Source organism: Urocampus carinirostris, chromosome 5, assembly GCF_059441175.1.
Source record: "Urocampus carinirostris isolate Australia breed hairy pipefish chromosome 5, RoL_Ucar_1.0, whole genome shotgun sequence".
NCBI classification, from domain to species: domain Eukaryota; kingdom Metazoa; phylum Chordata; class Actinopteri; order Syngnathiformes; family Syngnathidae; genus Urocampus; species Urocampus carinirostris.
Genome location: NC_142353.1, coordinates 33,131,981 through 33,149,653, shown reverse-complemented (window position 1 = coordinate 33,149,653; position 17,673 = coordinate 33,131,981). Strand labels below are relative to the sequence as shown.

The following is a 17,673-nucleotide window of genomic DNA, read 5'->3' as shown; positions in this document are numbered from 1 at the left end:
CCCTGTGATTGTGTGGGTTTCCTCCCACATTCCCCAAAACATGGATGTCAAGTTAATTGGCCGGTCCAAATTGTCCCTAGGTATAAATGAGCGAGTGGGTTGTCTGTCTCTGTGTGCCCTGGGACTGGCTGTCCCCTGCCCTCTGCCCAACTATAGCTGGGATGGGCTCCAGCACCCCCGTAACCCTACTGAGGATAAGCGGTGCAAATGATGGATGGATGAAGTATATTAGTATATGAATGAAGTATATTAAGCACCTCTCATGATTATCAGTACAGCACTTATATTAGTTGCTTCATGCCGGGAGTCGGGAACATATGGCTCGCTAGCCATTTATGTCTCTTTTCTTGAGTACATCTGGTTAGGAGAAAAAATAAAGGCCAAAGTCAAGTCAAGTCACTTTTATTTATATAACCCTTAATCACAAAAATGTCTTAAAGAACTGCACAGGATTACAATTACACAATTACCTGATCTTAAACCAACGTGCGGGCAAGGAAAAACTCAGCTTGAGGAAAAAAGAAACCTTGAGACAAGTGATAATCCCCCTTCCAGGATGACCAGGGTGAAGTGAATTTAGCATTACAGTACACAAACATAGTAAACACTAGGTAACATGTTGAAAATGTGTCCGGAAAGTGCATGACAGTAACGACGCCCCCAGCCTGTAAACTAGTCCAGAAAGTCTATGACGGCCACGACGCAGTTTCCCATCTCTGCCAGCTGGTCCATGCAGGTGTTCACATGCTTCAGGTCAAACGCTGGTCCGCTGACTCATCTCAAATCATCCTTCTCCTTCGTATGGCCACCAGGCAGGCAGTCGAAGAAATGGTGTTTGTGAGTTTCCTATCCCAGTGTATGCAAATCCGAAGCAACACGCTAACTTTGTTGTTCAGTCCGAAAAAATATAGAGCAAAGTTTCCACTACAGTTTACACGCAGTGTTACGCCAACAGATCTCGTTTTGCTGTACGTCTTTAAGGGCTCCTTTATATGGAAGCTCATTTAACATGGTATGTTGAGACATATTTTGATAAAAACCCACAGAACAAACTGTAAAAAAAAAAAAACGCCAGCCGAGCACCCAGAGCAATTTGATCTGGTGAGCGGTAGAAGTGGGCGGAACCCTGCACACATAGCGCACTCCCTTAATTACATCCGTATCATTTTTGTTTGCCGTATTTGTGACATTTTTACAGAAGAACTCTGCTGGCACTTTGTCTTGAAACTATTGAAAATGATCCTCATTGATCTTAAGTACCTACGGGAGACCAATTTAAAGCTGTATATTTGTTTATATGCTACATAGGCTTAGGCGTTATTATAATTTCAGAGATTTTATCAAATCAGCAAACATCACGCTTTTAAATAAAATGTGTTGAAGAATTAGGGAGCAGGTTTGGTGGTTTTGTTGGATTTTGTCTTGTCCTGCTCTACGCAGAGGATAAAGGATGTATGACTGAGATTAAGCTGGGCAATTACCAGAACATGCATCCAGCATCTAAAAAAGAAAAAAAACCTAATTAAAAAATACTCTTAAATAATTTTATGTGTATAATGTATAGATATCCATATCTCCATTTGGCATTTATTCTTTTCTGATTTTAAGTATTTTTTACATTGTTTTTAAAGTATTAGTAAAAAAAATTTACCAACATTTTTTGCTTGGTAACTTTGTTCATTTTACTCTTTCTTTTTTTTTTTTTAAATAAGATCAGGAAAACATACTTAAAATTAGATGGTTATCTTTTTTTACAAGAAGAAATAATTGAAAATATAATAAAATGAGCAAAAAAAAGGAAAATGAGCCAAATTAGGTTTATCTTACTACTCATATATTTACAATAACAGATACTTTGCTTATTTTAAATAATGCTTTATTTCACGAGAAAAAATAGTTAAAAATATAATAAAATAAGATAAAATTACTTGAATCTTTTGTAACTCACCAGTTATACGCCAGCACCAAAGTCAGATAATTTGCTCGTTTTCAGTTTTGTCTTGTTTACATTTTTTTCTTTAAATTGTAAAACTAAAAATATACACTTCAATTTTTTTTAATTAGCTTATTTTATTATTTTTACATAGTATATTTTTTTTCAACCAGATATTTCTCCCAGTGGAATAAGACACACAATTTTTAAAACAAGATCCATTATCCATGGCAAGATTTATGCTAACATCTGGTTGCTAGGGTACAATGTTACGATATGACTTTACTGTAAAAATAAATTATCGAAATGCTCCAGTGTTCCATTTACCTGGACTGAGCTATTTTGCTTTGTTTTCAGTGTAATAGCATAGAAATCATTATTAAGAGAAGAACCTCCTTTGTTTATCAATACAGCACACATATTTGTCGTTCTATGTGGAAGATAAAGGATGTGGGGCTGTGATTAGCCCGGGCATTTAGGAATCGTACTCTGTGGTTGGCAGGGTTGGGTGGGGTTACTTTAACTGGATTACTTTCAATTACTTACTAACTGTAGTTACTTTTTGGAAGGGGTAGTGAGTAACTACAATTAATTAATTCTTTAAAGTAACGTACCCAACACCGGTAACAAGTACTGTAACACTTCATTGCTAGGGTTGAGAAGTAATGGAATACATGTAACGACCTTACCAAAAAATGTACGGTAATTGTATTCTGTTACAGTAACAGAAAAAAGGAACTTAATTCACTCACAGGTCCATTTAATTGAAATAAGGATTACTTTGCAAGATTAAAGCTGTATTTATCAACTGGGTTGGGTAGGGTTACTTTAACTGGATTACTTTCAATGACTTTTGGATTACTCCAATACCAAATATGCTAATAAAAGACAAAAGAAACTAAATATGAATAAAATGATAACTCACAACACGTTGTAAGCTTTCTCTCCTGGCTTTGATCTCTTTGATCTCCGGCAAAACTAACATCAAATGCGACAGAAACAAAACGAAAATAAATCCAAACAGCTTGCCAACATCATTTTTGCCGTTCCATCTCTTCCGTTACTCCCCAAGCCTGAACAAAATTTAGTAATTTTATTCATATTTAATTTCTTGTGTCTCTTATTAGCATATTTGGTATTGGAGTAATCCAAAAGTAATTGAAAGTAATCCAGTTGAAGTAACCCTACCCAACCCTGGTTGTTGGTCTACCTCGTTTTAAACTTGAAAGCAGGAGAGCCCAGGAGACTGGACATTGATGAATTCGGTAGTTGTTTTATTTTATTGTTTCCCCGCCCTCCAGGTGCTGTATTTGCTGGGGGCCATGTCCCTTTCCATGGCTTTGCAATTGGACCGTCACGGTCTGTGGAACCTGCTGGGACCCAGCTTGTTTGCTTTGGGCATCATGGCAGTGGCTTGGGTAAGTCCAATATTTACACTCCGGAACTTTTTGTTGGTACTGTATTTCAAAAGTAAATTCCCGTGGAAAGTTTCAAGCCTCGCCAGACCGCCACTAAGAAATATTCGGTGTTTCATGGCGCCAAAGCCGTCGTGGGGCATGTTAGACAGCGCCGGGTCTCCGGTTGCTCCCATTCGTAGGCGTAATCCGTCACTTAGGTCGGCGCTAGCCGTGCCCTTCGGACCAATGAGGCTATTTCACATCATCGCTGAAGGGCTTTTAAAAGTTTTGCAGCCTGTGTGGGTATTAGTCATGGCGCAAAGTTCCATTACAAGTCGTATTGTACTTTAACTTACCCTTCTTTAAGACCTTATGTCAGGGGTGCCCACGCTTTTTCTGCATGTGAGCTACTTATAAAACGGCCTTGTCAAAATGATCTACCTTCTATCAAAATAAAAAAAACATATTTATAAGTATAACCTATTGAGTATTGTTTATTTGTACCATATATGTTGATGTATCTCTCATTACAGCATGAGTCCATAGTTTGCAATACAACCCAGTACAGTGGTACCTCTACTTAGAAATTTAATTGGAGTAACTTCGTAACCTAAAAACTTCATAAGTAGGGGCGCATTTTGTTTGTAAATGAGCTTATCCCCGCAAAAGTACAGTATGATATTTTTTTAATGAAGCATAAAAGAGCATCAAAACATGAATCAAATACAAGTTAAGATTAGATTACCTCACTATAAACATAAAATGAAAAAAACAAAGAATAATGGAAATAATAAAAATATTAATTTACCCATTTGCCATGCGTTTTTTTGAAAAACTGATCAAATGACGTCTGCTTTTGCTGGCTCTTGACAATCCGTCGGAAATGCGCGAAGCAGACGTAGTCATAGCCCGACTTGTCAGCGCTTTTTCCATGTGATTCCTTTTCACAAAATCCGAGACTTCACAGAATTTGCTAAAATATCTTTAATTCGGACTCATTGAACTATGGCTGTGTCTTGCCTCCTCCTCCTCATCTATGAACTGTGGGGGTGACACAAAGCGGATGCTCGGAGCACGCTTGTTTATCAGGTTGCCAGGCAGATTTGAAGCGATAGCCAGTTTGTTTAAATTTGGTAAACTCTGGGGAGCATCGAATAGCAGCGCGTACTGTACTGATGTTTAACTTTGCAACAAGAGGCAATATTTTTTCATCCAGGTACTTTGTAACCTGAAACTTTCGTATGTAGAGACATTCGTAAGTAGAGGTAGCTCTGTATATATTTTTTGCCATTACCTTACTCTGATATAATCAGCAAAGAACCCTTAATCTGGACAGTAGCTGGTGATAGGTGGCCTTAGGCACACTTCCAAATGTCCATCAGTCATCTGGGAATGTTATTTGGACTTATTAATAATCTTGATGTGGGAAAAGACTGACTCACAAAACGAAGTGGAGCCAAAAAATGCAGTAAAGTAGGTAGCACATTCCCTCATGTTGTCCCAGAACTGTCCTTGAGCCCTGGACTTCTGCTCAATGTCAGTTTCTAGTCTCAAAATCTCACATCCACTCTAAAAAATCTCAGGTGAAACGGTGCTTCAATTTTTGATGCCAGTGAATCAAGCTGAGCATCATTTGGAAAATGGTGGCACAAAAAATGTAGCCACAGGCTCCAGTAAAATGTCTTGCAAGTGTTTTTCAAGAGACTGTTCTCAAACTTGCATCTCCTGCTCCTGACATGAGGATTTTAAAGTTGACAAATCACTGTGCTGCAGATTTCAGGAGCGATGCTGCAGTTTTTGTTTGAAACAATTTACTGACCTGATCATACTAAACACGCATTTTGAATTTGACATCGTGTAAAAAAGGCCTCCTCCCACTCCAAACAAAATTAGTAGGTTTTTGGCTTCTGACTTGGTCCTGCTACCCCACAAATGTATATATCCTCCTTGAATTTTGTGGGGTTTAAATTGACCTCTTACATGTGGGAGAGCTATTTAAAAATTGGCTAACGCTAAAAGATACACCAGGCATTTAGACTTTTTACAACTGCCAGTTGGAGAGGGGGAGGGGCCAGGAGAGGAGGAATTTAACCGCGTTCATCTCTCTGGCCACGCTCCTTCACTCTGGCGCCCTTCCCCCCTACACTGTATTTTATTTAAGTCACAACGGGTAAGAAAAATACAAAGAAAGAAAGAAACCCCCCCTCTGGACGTTACCAACATTTTGAAACAGAGAAACTTTATACCATCTGGTTAGAAATACACACCCCTGAGGAAATACGCCCAAGCCTACTTTACAAATTTAGAAAGAATAAATTGGAGGCAACTCTGGAGCTGGACTGCTCTGTAACTCAAACGTTTTTGGAGGGGTTGTGTGCAGTGTCACATCCAGAAATTTTTCAAATGGGCGGCCGGATGGAGCCACTTCAAAACTTGGTGTGGCACACCAAAACTAAAAGCTATTACTGATGCTACAACAATCTAACAATATACTGGCAAGCAGGGTGGCCAGTTGGGTGGCCACCAAATTTATAGAGGGGGCTGCGGCCACACCTGGCTACACCTTGGTGGTGTCGTTGGTTGTACACGCATCTGTGGTGATCTGTGATCAGTTATGGTTAGACGTCAGACTGGCTGCTCTGCATTTCAATCAAGTGACTTATTTTATAGTGAGGAGATGATAGGCTGGCGTTTATTTTGTTAAAGTTATGCGCCTCCAGATGGGCAGGCACTTTCGTTGAAAGCGGAAGTGGACAGGGCTGTTGCCAGGAATTGCCCTCGCATTACTGTTGCATTGCTGCCTACCTGTAGTCTCTCAGGAGGAGAACAGTGTGTCGTGTTTTTTGATCACTTCTTAAACTTTCATTCCAACCAAACGTACGAAAAATCCACCCACACTGTCCTTGCAATTGACAGGCAGATCCCGATCGACGTATTGGACACCCCTGCCTGTCTGAAATGATAAAAATGGTCTCTGAGACCAGGTTATTTGGAAAGAAAATGGTGGATTGTGGAAGTTTTGTATGCTGAATGATCAGATTGACATCCAGGATGACATATTTAATGTCTCTTAGTTCTATCTATTTATCTATCTTAGTCATATCCCTCATGAGGGGTGACCGGCAGCAAGACAAACACATAAGAGAGGTGTGAGAATTCACCAACCATGGTCCGCTGCGTGTCGTAAGAGGCAACTAAAGTGGAGGGAGCGGGGGGAGTGGGGATCCTCTACTCTCTATCTCTACTCCCTAAGAAACAGCAAGGCAAAAAAAAGGGGGGGATGACTGAAAGGTCCCGCAAACCCTAGTTATAGGGTCACTAAATGTGAGAGGATGTGGAAGTAAAGCGACTGAGTGGAAGAAAGAGGAGATCGGAAGGATGATGACTAAAAGGAAGGTTGATGTGTTACCCTTGAGTGTCTCTTAGTAGTAAAAAAAAAAAAAACTTTTTTTAATCAAAAACTCTAGTTTTAAAACTTTAGTTTGAAACCATAAAAAATAATCATTAATACACATACACATTTTTAAATATCACCCTGATTAAAAACAGAATTTAAACCTTTTTTTTCATTGTAATTACTTTATTTCCACAAAACACGCATATTCCATCCAAATTTTATTGCTTGCTTTGCAGTTAATAAAATAAATCAGACTTTATGGAGCCATCCTTAATTCACAGTAATGAGCCAATGAAATCAGTCAACCGGTGTCCGTTGAACTTCACCAGCTTTAGAGGTTGATTTAATTCAACTCAAAACAAAATCATTTCTCTACTCCCTTAAAAACAAACCCAAAAATCTTTAGTATAAACAGACAGAAAACACAGAGGGGTTCCTTTTACTCCTCTGCACCTAAATAATTTCTTTAACCTCGCATGTAGCCGGCATGCAAATTTAATGGCGGCTTTTTTTTCCCCCTGCATAATTATCCCAGTCACTCACAGCTGCTCTATATCTGTCTCCACAATCCATACGGAAGCGCCTAGGGAGCCGTATAATGCCGGCAATCAGTGTTTATGAAGTGGGAATAAAAAGCAAATGGCCGCCGTTAAGAGAAACATGAAGAATGGGCCCGCTCAGCATTTTTTTGCCAGCCTTTCCGGGCCACTTAGACCAGGATGCGAATATTCAGTAATAAACGTGAACTGACGTTCAGTTTAGGATGCGGCCAGGGGGACGAGACGCCGATAACAAAATTAATTCCGTCGGACGGCAGCCGAGGAGCAACGTCGGAAGAAAATCGATCGTCGGATTGTCGAGAATGACAAACGTCCATTAAGATTCTTGTCAGAGAACACGAAAGTTTAATTCTTGAATTAAGTTGAGCATTATTTCTTTGTGTAGCCCTTTATCACAAAATGTCACCACAAATACAGCATCTCCTCTTCTAAAACTTAGAAGACCTTTTTGAAGCTAAAAAACTGAAAATAGTTTTGAAGACTCGACAACGTCTCATCTCTCATCTCATTAGCTGCACCGCTTATCCTCAGTAGGGTCGCGGGGGTGCTGGAGCCCATCCCAGCAATCATCGGGCAGTGGGCAGGGGACACCCTGAACTGGTTGCCAGCCAATCGCAGGGCACACGGGGACAGACAACTCACTCGCTCATTTACAGACCTACGGACAATTCCAACCGGTCAATTAACCTGAAATGCATGTTTTTTGGAATGTGGGAGGAAACCGGAGTGCCTGGAGGAAACCCACGCAAGCACGGGGAGAACATACAAACTCCGCACAGGAAGTCTGGAGCTGGATTTGAACCCACGCAGGAGGTTCCCATGATTTGAACTGTGCCGCACATGCGCTAACCACTGCGCCACCGTGCTGCCCACGTGTCAGGCACAATTGTGAAGTGGAAACAAATTATTTCATCATTTTGTATCATATTTACGATGGAAAAAGTAAGATTTGCAAAAATATTGGCCCCTGTTCTCTCAGCTCAGCCAAATGATTCCAGATTTCCCTGTTGACTTCCGAATGTTTCAATGTCAACCTACAAAACAGAGTGTGCCTATGTGTCATTAGGTCTCAGTTTAAATGTACCTGCTCTGTGATGGGCTCAGAGGTCTGTGAAAGGAGACACTGGAGAAATGATAACACTATGAAAATCCAAGAAAACACCAGGAAATTTTTAAAGCAATATACAAGTAGATTTTGCAACATTTACACATCTCCAGTGCACTGTGCAAGCAATTATTTAAAATAGAGAGAGCATAAAACCACTGAAAACCTACCAAGACCAATAAACCTTGGGGCCAAACAGGGAAAAAGCTCATCAGAGAAGCAATCAAGAGGTACACGATCACATTGGATGACCTGCAGGCATACACAGCTGTGGTGGGAAAATTGTGTGCATAAGACAACTATTAGTCATACTTTACATGAATCTGCTCTTTAAAAAAGAGTGGCAATAAGAAAGCCCTTTCTGGAAGAATACTTTAAAGTGGCCTATTTGTTGTTTACAAGAAGCCACATGAGAAACACAAATAACATGTGGAACAAGGTGCACTAGTCAGATGAGACCAAAATCCAACTTTTTAGGCTGAATGCAAAGTGTTTTGTCTGACGTAAGCGTAACACTGCACCCTGTCGAACATGGTGGTGGCAGCATCATGTTCTGGGATTGCTTTTTTTTCTGCAGGGATAGGGACGATTGTTTATTGTTGATGGGAAAATGAAGTCAAATACAAGGTGATTCTGACAGAAAACCTGTTGAAGTCTGCAAGAGACCTAAAAATGAGGCACAGGTTCACCCTCCACCAGGACAACGACCCTAAATATAAACCAAAATCTACGATGAAGGGTTTAAAACTAACAAAATAAAGGTGTTAGAATGGCTAGGCCAAAGTCCAGCTTGTAGAAAGATCTGAAAAATGCTCTGCACGAATGTTTACCATGCCTTAAGGAATTTGAGCTGTTTTGTAAGGAAAAATGGGAAAATATTTCTGTTTCAAGATGTGCAAAAAAAAGAGTCTTGTGGCTGTGATCTCAGGACAAGGAAGGTTGTACAATGTAACTCATAGGGGGTTAATACTTTTGCAACGCCTACTTTTACATTTTTATTTCCTAGCACAATGGAAAATATTGGATACTTTTGTTTTTTTGTCATGATTGTTGTCGATTCTTAGAAAATATTTTGAGTTTTTTATCTACTGGACTGTCTCAGAAAATTAGAATATTGTGATAAAGTTCTTTATTTTCTGTAATGCAATTAAAAAAACAAAAATGTCATACATTCTGGATTCATTACACATCAACTGAACTATGTCAAGCCTTTTATTATTTGAATATTGCTGATTTTGGCTTACAGCTGAAAAAAACTCAAAAATCCTATCTCAAAATATTAGAATACTTCCTCAGACCAAGTAAAAAAATAATTTTATAACAGCAAAACTAAATCAAACATTTGAAAATGTCCATTGATGCACTCAGTACTTGGTTGGGAATCCTTTTGCACGGATTACTGCATCAATCCGGCGTGGCATGGAGGCAATCAGCCTGTGGCATTGCTGAGGTGTTATTGATGCCCAGGATGCTTCGATAGCGGCCTTCAGCTCATTTGCATTTGTAGGTCTGGTGTCTTTCATCTTCTTCTTAACTATACCCCACAAATTCTCAATGGGGTTCAGGTCAGGGGAATTAGCAGGCCAATCAAGGACAGTGATGCCATGGTCAGTGCACCAGTTACTGGTGGTTTTGGCACTGTGGGCAGGTGCCAGATCATGCTGGAAAATGAAATCCTCATCTCCATAGAGCTTTTCAGCAGATGGAAGCATGTAGTGCTCTAAAATCTCTTGGTACACAGTTGCATTTACTCTGGACTTGATGAAACACAGAGGACCAACACCAGCAGCTGACATGGCTCCCCAAACCATTGCTGACTGTGGGAACTTCACACTGGATTTCAAGCAACTTGGATTTTGCTCCTCTCCAGCCTTTCTCCAGACTCTGGCGCCTTGACTTCCAAATGAAATGCAAAACTTGCTTTCGTCTGAAAAGAGGACTTTGGACCACTCTGCAACTGTCCAGTGCTTCTTCTCCATAGCCCAAGTCAGACGCTTCTTCCGTTGTCTTGAGTTCAGAAGTGGCTTGACCATGGGAATACGGCTATTGTAGCCCATTTCCCGGACACCTCTGTGAACTGTGGCTTTTGATACCTGGACTCCAGCTTCAGCCCACTGTCTTTGAAGCTCCCCCAAATTCTGGAAGCGGCTCTTCTTCACAATTTTGTTAAGGCTGCGGTCATCTCTCTTGGTTGTGCAGCGTTTCCGGCCACATTTTTCCCTTCCAACAGACTTTTTGTGGATATGCTTTGAAACTGCACTCTGTGAACAGCCTGCTCTTTGAGAAATTTCTTTTTGTGTCTTACCCTCCTGATGGAGGGTATCAATGATGGTCCTCTGGACAGCAGTCAGATCAGCAGTCTTCCCCATACTTGTGATTTAGTTTACTGAACCAAGCTGAGTGTTTTTAAGGCTCAGGAAACCCTCACAAGGTGTTTCGAGTTAAATAGATGATTCAGGTGATTAGTTGATTAGCCTACTTGTATACTTTTTCATGATATTCTAATATTTTGAGATAGGATTTTTGAGTTTTCTTAAGCTGTAAGCCAAATTCAGCAATATTAAAATAATAAAAGGCTTGAAATAGTTCAGTTGATGTGTAATGAATCCAGAATGTATGACATTTTTGTTTTTTTAATTGCATTACAGAAAATAAAGAACTTTATCACAATATTCTAATTTTCTGAGACAGTCCAGTATATGTTTTGTTGGGATTTAAACTATAGAAATGTACCGTTTACCAAATTGTTTGAATTAGTTATCTGACTCCATTAACCAAACACGACCTACATTCATCCAACAATTACACGCGCTCGTTTTTTGAGAGAGAAATGACCAGGAAGGACCACACGCGTATTTTTATTATTCCTAACAGCAGATCTAAGTGTAAACAGGAGACTGCTCCCATCCGAGTTGCCCAGGATGATTTATACATTCCAACAAACAAAGCAAAGACATCCTACTATTCTCCTATTGGCTATGTGTCATCTGCAGCTAACTTAAGCTTTCTCTTATTGGTTATTTTCTCCCTGCATGATGGTGAGTCGGCTTCTCCCATGGGCGTGCCAAGGCAGTTGTTTTGTGCCCAACAATCGCTGGTCGTCCTGCGTCAGCACACCCAGGCATCCTGTTATCAGAAATGTCGTAGACAATACAACTGCCATTTATGCATTCTACACAGCCTGCCCTGACCTTTTATTGTACATTGAACTAAAGTACAGTCAGTGAATATCTTTCTTACATTAAACTGAATACATGTAACTTGTAGTCAATCGTATGAAATCCTTTATAGTCAAATGTATAAAATCCTTTAGATTGAAGCCTGAAATATGGCAATATTTGAAAAAAGTGATGGGGGCCAATTCTTTACTTTAATTCTTTTCTTTCATTTTTTCTCTTCCTGCGCCACTCAGACGGTGCGAACCGTCCGCCGGCGGCGATGTTACCCACCCACCTGGAAGCGTTGGGCCTTCTTCTTGTTCCCTGGCACGGCCATCGCCACATCCGCCGTGGCCCTTTACGCCTTTGTGGAGACAGAGGAGAACTACTTCTACATCCACAGCATCTGGCACATGCTGATCGCCGGCAGCGTCGGCTTCCTGTTGCCGCCTCGCGCCAAACCCGACGCCAAAGTCACGCCTCTCAAGCGCCGGAGAGGTTGCGGCTACCAACTCTGCGTCAACGAGCACGAGGAACTTGGCCTGGTAGACCCGCCCGTGGTTACCATCAACAGCATCTGCAGCAGCTGATGAGTTTCGGACACTTCTACCTTAGTGACACTCGATTGCCTTCTTTGACTCCGGGACGTTCTCACACACGGGAAATAAGCCACTGAACTCCGAGAATGGCTGTACTGTATTTTCCGCACTATAAGGTGCCCCCGCCCCACACTTCCCCTGGAAAAAAGCCCTTTTTAATGTATTTTTCATACTCAAGGCGCATCGGACTGTAAGTCAAATGAAATTGAGACCATAGTAAGTGCTACCATGCGTAACCGTTGGGCCCTTGGTTCCCCTGTCATATATTCAGGGTTGGGTAGGGTTACTTTAACTGGATTACTTTCAATTACTTTTGGATTACTCCAATACTAAATACGCTAATAAAAGACAAAAGAAACTAAATAAGAATACAATTATGACTCACAACACGTGGTAAGCTTTCTCTCCTGGCTTTGATCTCTTTGATCTCCGGCAAAACTAACATAAAATGCGACAGAAACAAAATGAAAATAAATCCAAACAGCTTGCCCACATCATTTTTGCCGTTCCATGTATTCCGTTACTCCCCAAGCCTGCACAAAATTTAGTAATTTTAATAATATTTACTTTCTTTTGTCTTTTATTAGCATATTTGGTATTAGAGTAATCCAAAAGTAATTGAAAGTAATCCAGTTAAAGTAACCCTACCCAACCCTGTATATAGTACAATAATTAAACAGTCATAATTCCAATGGGAATCAAACCCGCGGCAATAGACATCCAATAAATAGTACAGATGACATACAAAAATAATAAACTCTTGGTTTTATAGATATGTACGTAAAAGAGCGTGTACATGAGAGCCATTTGAAAAATCCTGTAAATCATATTTGTTGTCACATATAACGATATACTCTCACACATACACATGCTCTCATACAAAAACAGAGTCATGCCAATGCACAAACACGACTATACTCTCTAATACACAGTACTATACTCTCTCACACATACAACTATACTCACACACACACTACTATGTTCTCTCACACATATTATTATACACTCTCACGTATACTATAATCTCAAACATATTACCATACTCTCATTAACACTATCATGATGTCTCACACATCCTTTTACACTCACATGTACTACTATACTCACACGTACGACTATACTGGGAGCAACTCCAGTTTGACGTTGAACTGTACAACATACATACACAGATCAATGCGCATCGCCTTGGTTACCAAAAATACTGAGTACAACAACACTGAGAGGTGAGGTGATCATTACACTAGGTGTAACATTTTTCATTGTGTGTGAGAGAGTATAGTGGTGTGTGTGAGAGAGTGTATAGTAGTGTGAATGAGAGAGAATTATAGTGTGTGTGTAAGTCTATAGTACAGTATGTGGGACTATAGTAGTATGCATTTGAAAGCCTTGTAGGGTGTATGTGAGTATAGTTGTATATGTGAGAGAGTATAGTAGTGTGTATATAAAAGTATAATAGTGTGAGAGAGTATCGTTGTGTGAATGGGAGAGTATTGTAATGTTTAGTCATGGGTTCGACTGTGTCTGAATAAGAGAATTGTTGTGCATGTGTGAGAGTATGATCTTAATGTGAGAGCAAGTATGATTTACTTCTCAATCTGCCTATCATATACTGAAGACATTCTGTTTCTGTCTTTCATAACTTTATTGACACACCGGCGAAGAAGTGGAGAGATTGTGTCAGAATTTACTGGCATAAAGAGATAAGCTCGAATGCCTTTTTATATGTTATCTGTACCACTGGAAGTCTGCTGGTAAGCTATTGACAGCCTCCCCCCCCAGGCTCCTGGTTCAAATACTTATTGATTGTTCAATTATTGCTCAAATACTGAAACCATGCACACCTATGAATACTGCATGCATTTCCAAGCGTATCCACCGTATTCTGCAGTATATATGGCGCACCAGGTTATAAAGCTGCAGTTTCAAATTCATGTTGATTTTGTGCTGCGCCTTCTAGTCCGGAAAATACTGTAAATACTTTTATGCAGAGGAGGAGAGAGGTTGGCTGGAATGGAGCGTTTCTCTTGTTGCCGTGGTGACCGTGGTTGGCCCCCGCGAAGCGCCGCGGGATTCTGTCGGCGGAGGTTCTCGTCGGTCATTTTCTCGCTCTTATTCGATCTGTACGGCGCGAGTTCGAGACCGAGCACTTTATACGTTGAGCGGGTCAGGAACACGTTCGAAAAAAATCTAGTACAAATCTTTAAAGTCTGCTCTTTCATTAGCGTTCGTGCACTTGACAGAAAAAAAGACATTGAATAAACAGTAGTAGGGCTCGGAGTTTTGGAATAGCAGAGTAATTGGTCCTGGTTGAAGCTGGCTCCTAATTTGAAACCCTACATTAAAAGCCCAACTCTTGAAATGAATTGATCTGCATTTCTATAGCGCTTTTCAAGTCAATGACTTCCCAAAGCGCTTTACAATGTGCTCCACATTTCCCGATAGCAGCCTTGTATTGCAGCCATGTAAGACGCTAACCTGCTTATTGGGGGTATTAGGGGTTCAGTGTCTTACCCAAAGACACTTCGACATGTAACACGGACGAGCCAGGATTCGAACTGGGATCCCTTGATCCCAAGACGAGCGCTCTTCCTGCTGAGCTACTGCCGCCCCAACTCCTGTTGAAAACCCTACTTTAATACCCAAAGCCTTGCTTGAAGTTTATATTAAAACCGTATTTGAGAACCCCACCTTGTACCTTCAAAGACGCAAAGTTGAAACCCTAATTGTTATTTGAAACTGTACATGAAAACCCTAGTGGTAGTTGAAGACCCTACTCATTATAGTCGACCCAGACTATAATGTTGAACCCAAAATTAAAACCCAAAGTCTGGTTTTAAACCCTACTTTCTGATTTTAAGCTTTACTTTGAAACGCCAGGTTTAAAACACCTTGAAGGCAGCAAGTAGGTTTGAAACTACTTTGAAACCTTAAACCTACTATGAAACCCTTTTTTAAAAAAAAAAAAAACCCTAGTCTGGGGGTTAGCAACAAGCTGCTCTGGAGCGGCATACGGCTCTTTGGCGCACCCTAGTGGCTCCCTGTTACTTTTTCAACAATGTTTGATAATAGAAAATTATATTGTTTCTGCGGGAGGACAAACATGACACAAATCTTTAACATTCCCCAATGAATATAAATATATATTCCGTATATTTCATATAAATACTGCATATTTGTTGTTGTTTTTGGGTCCTTCAAGACTCTTTCAACATTTTGGGTTGGCACCCATGCCCTAGTCCTAATTATAGGCTTACTTTAAATCCTATCCATGTTTAAAAGCCTTTCTAAAAAGCTCAAGCTTCAAACCCTACTATGAAACCCAAGCCCAGTTTAAACCCTATCAACGCTAATCCGGTTGTCAAGACAACGCTCAGAGAAGCGAAAGAGAAAAACTAGCTACAGATTGAAATATGTCTACTTGATGTTGCCAAAGCCATGTGCCTCTCACAAAGACGCTATTTCTCTTTGTCCCTCTCTCTCTCTCTCTCTTTCTCTCTCTCTCTTTCTTTTTCTCTCTCTCTCTCTCTCTAGCTCTCTCTCTCTTCCTTCCTCTTTCTCTTTCTCTCTCTCTCTCTCTCTCTCTCTCTCTCTCTCTGTCTTCCTCCAATTTTTCTCTCACTCTCTGTATCTCTCTTTTTCCTTCCTTTGTCTTTTTTTTCTCTTTCTTTGTTCCTCTTTGTCTCTTTCTCTCTGTGTCTTTTTACCTTGTTTTGCTCTCTCTTCCCTCCCACATCTCTCTTTCTCTGTGGTTTTCTTTCTTTCTCTCTTTCTTTCCCCCTCTCTCATTACTTCTCTTTTCATCTCATTTGTTTCTCACTCTCTCTCTCTCTCTTTTCTCTCTCTCTCTTTCTCACTTTCATTGTCCCTTCCTCTCTACTTTTCTCTCCCTTTCTTTTTCTTTTTTTTTCTGTCTTTTTTTCTCCTTAATCTACTAGTCTGGCCTCCGAGTTAAAATGAGTTTGGCACCCCTGGTTTAAACTGTCCACGTGCTCTTTAGAGATGAGCCAAACCAGATCCTACCAGGTTGTAATAGTTACAACCACTCCATGGGTTAAACAGGTGTTACTTGACCAAAAAAACATGGCGGGACTGAAAAAAAAAACACGATAAAATCATACTTTTACTAACATTTTGGCAAAAACGGACTCTCCACATTTTGTTTTCCGAACCTTCGCGGGGGCATTGCTTTTTGTACGTTACCATGGAGACGAGGCGCAACTTGTACTACTGCTGTGTGTATAATTGAAGCGCTTGTGATTTGTGAATATGCAAGTCGAGGCTGCTAACTGACGGTGACTGTACAACCGAGTCTCTTGGTTATTTATTCAAACGGGCCGGTTATTTTTTACCGCTCGCGACCTCGTTGAAGATTCTTCAAAAGATCCCCACGCCGTAAAGGGGGACGTTTACTTGATAAAAATATATATAGAATAGGAAAATGACCGAATTTGTATCACCGATCCAGTCAATTGAAGGTTTATGATTTATCCAATTTCAGATGTTGATACTAGCGGAAAACTATGCTCGTTTTAAGTACAGTAGACCCTCGGGATACGACGTCAAAACGAGGTGATGCAGTGAAATTCCCGTATAGCGAGGGATAGAAACCTGTGTTCATTAGCTCCGAAACCCATGGGTGAAAACGTTAAAATGTTAAAATAGTAGTTAGTTAGTACTACTTATGTGTAAACGTTGAATATTATTATAGTTATGCAAGTATACTAAAAATGAAATTTTATTTACCTTTAGTGAGGTGACTTCAGCTGGTAGAGTGGAGTAAGTGGGTGGATGCAGAAGGGGGAAGGAGACAGCGAATTAAAAATGGAAGTGATTTTAAAACTTTTAAAGGGATTGTCATGCCCTTCAAAATGTCTTTGCTTTAATCGCCTTCTGATTTTTAACAATTCCTCTGATTATTGGTTACGGCCATGCAACTTCACGAGGGTAGCAATTTGTGTGCCTTCGTTTTTATTTCTTACTAGCTTTGTTTGCATGGTTATCATGTATATCCTTTTTCTTTTAGCATCACTACAGGTCTTGGTGCTCATAGCTAGTAAAAACAGCAAAAAATACAGTATTAGAACATACAGTAGGTCTTTACAACGCACACACAATTCTGATGTGAATGAAGAAAGAGGAAGGTATTGTGGGAAGTAGATCAGCTTATTGTATATAGGCATTTTCATGATGCTGTGACGCATATCAATAGCAGAACGGCACTTTATATGATGCTGACAGGCGTCTTAGAGACAAAACTCATTATAGGCACGAACATCGCAAAATTATTGTTTTTTGATGTTGTATAGTGGGGCAAATGCCCGAAAGTGGCCAAAAAAACCCTTATTTTTTTCCACAGCGTAAGGTGGAAAGGCAGGGACGCCATATCCCGGGGGTGTACTGTATATTGTTCTTGTATTAAAGTAAAATGAAAAGAAAAACATCCTTGAAAGTATTGGTTCTCAGCTGGTCTGACTTCAGGACCGACTGTTCCACCTAAATGACGAGCTGTGACCCAAATCAAGAA

At 40.3% G+C, this 17,673-nt stretch overlaps 1 protein-coding gene across 1 annotated transcript in view; it reads left to right on the top strand.

Moving 5' to 3' along the window:
* tmem8b (transmembrane protein 8B) overlaps positions 1 to 12,893 on the top strand; it is a 78,415-nt gene extending 65,522 nt beyond the window's left edge. Inside the window, exons 12-13 of the mRNA XM_088336478.1 lie at positions 3,235 to 3,351; positions 11,805 to 12,893. Coding sequence (XP_088192604.1) covers positions 3,235 to 3,351; positions 11,805 to 12,140 — 453 coding nt within the window. The 3' untranslated portion in view covers positions 12,141 to 12,893. The remainder of the gene's footprint in view (positions 1 to 3,234; positions 3,352 to 11,804) is intronic.
* Positions 12,894 to 17,673: the final 4,780 nt, after the last annotated feature.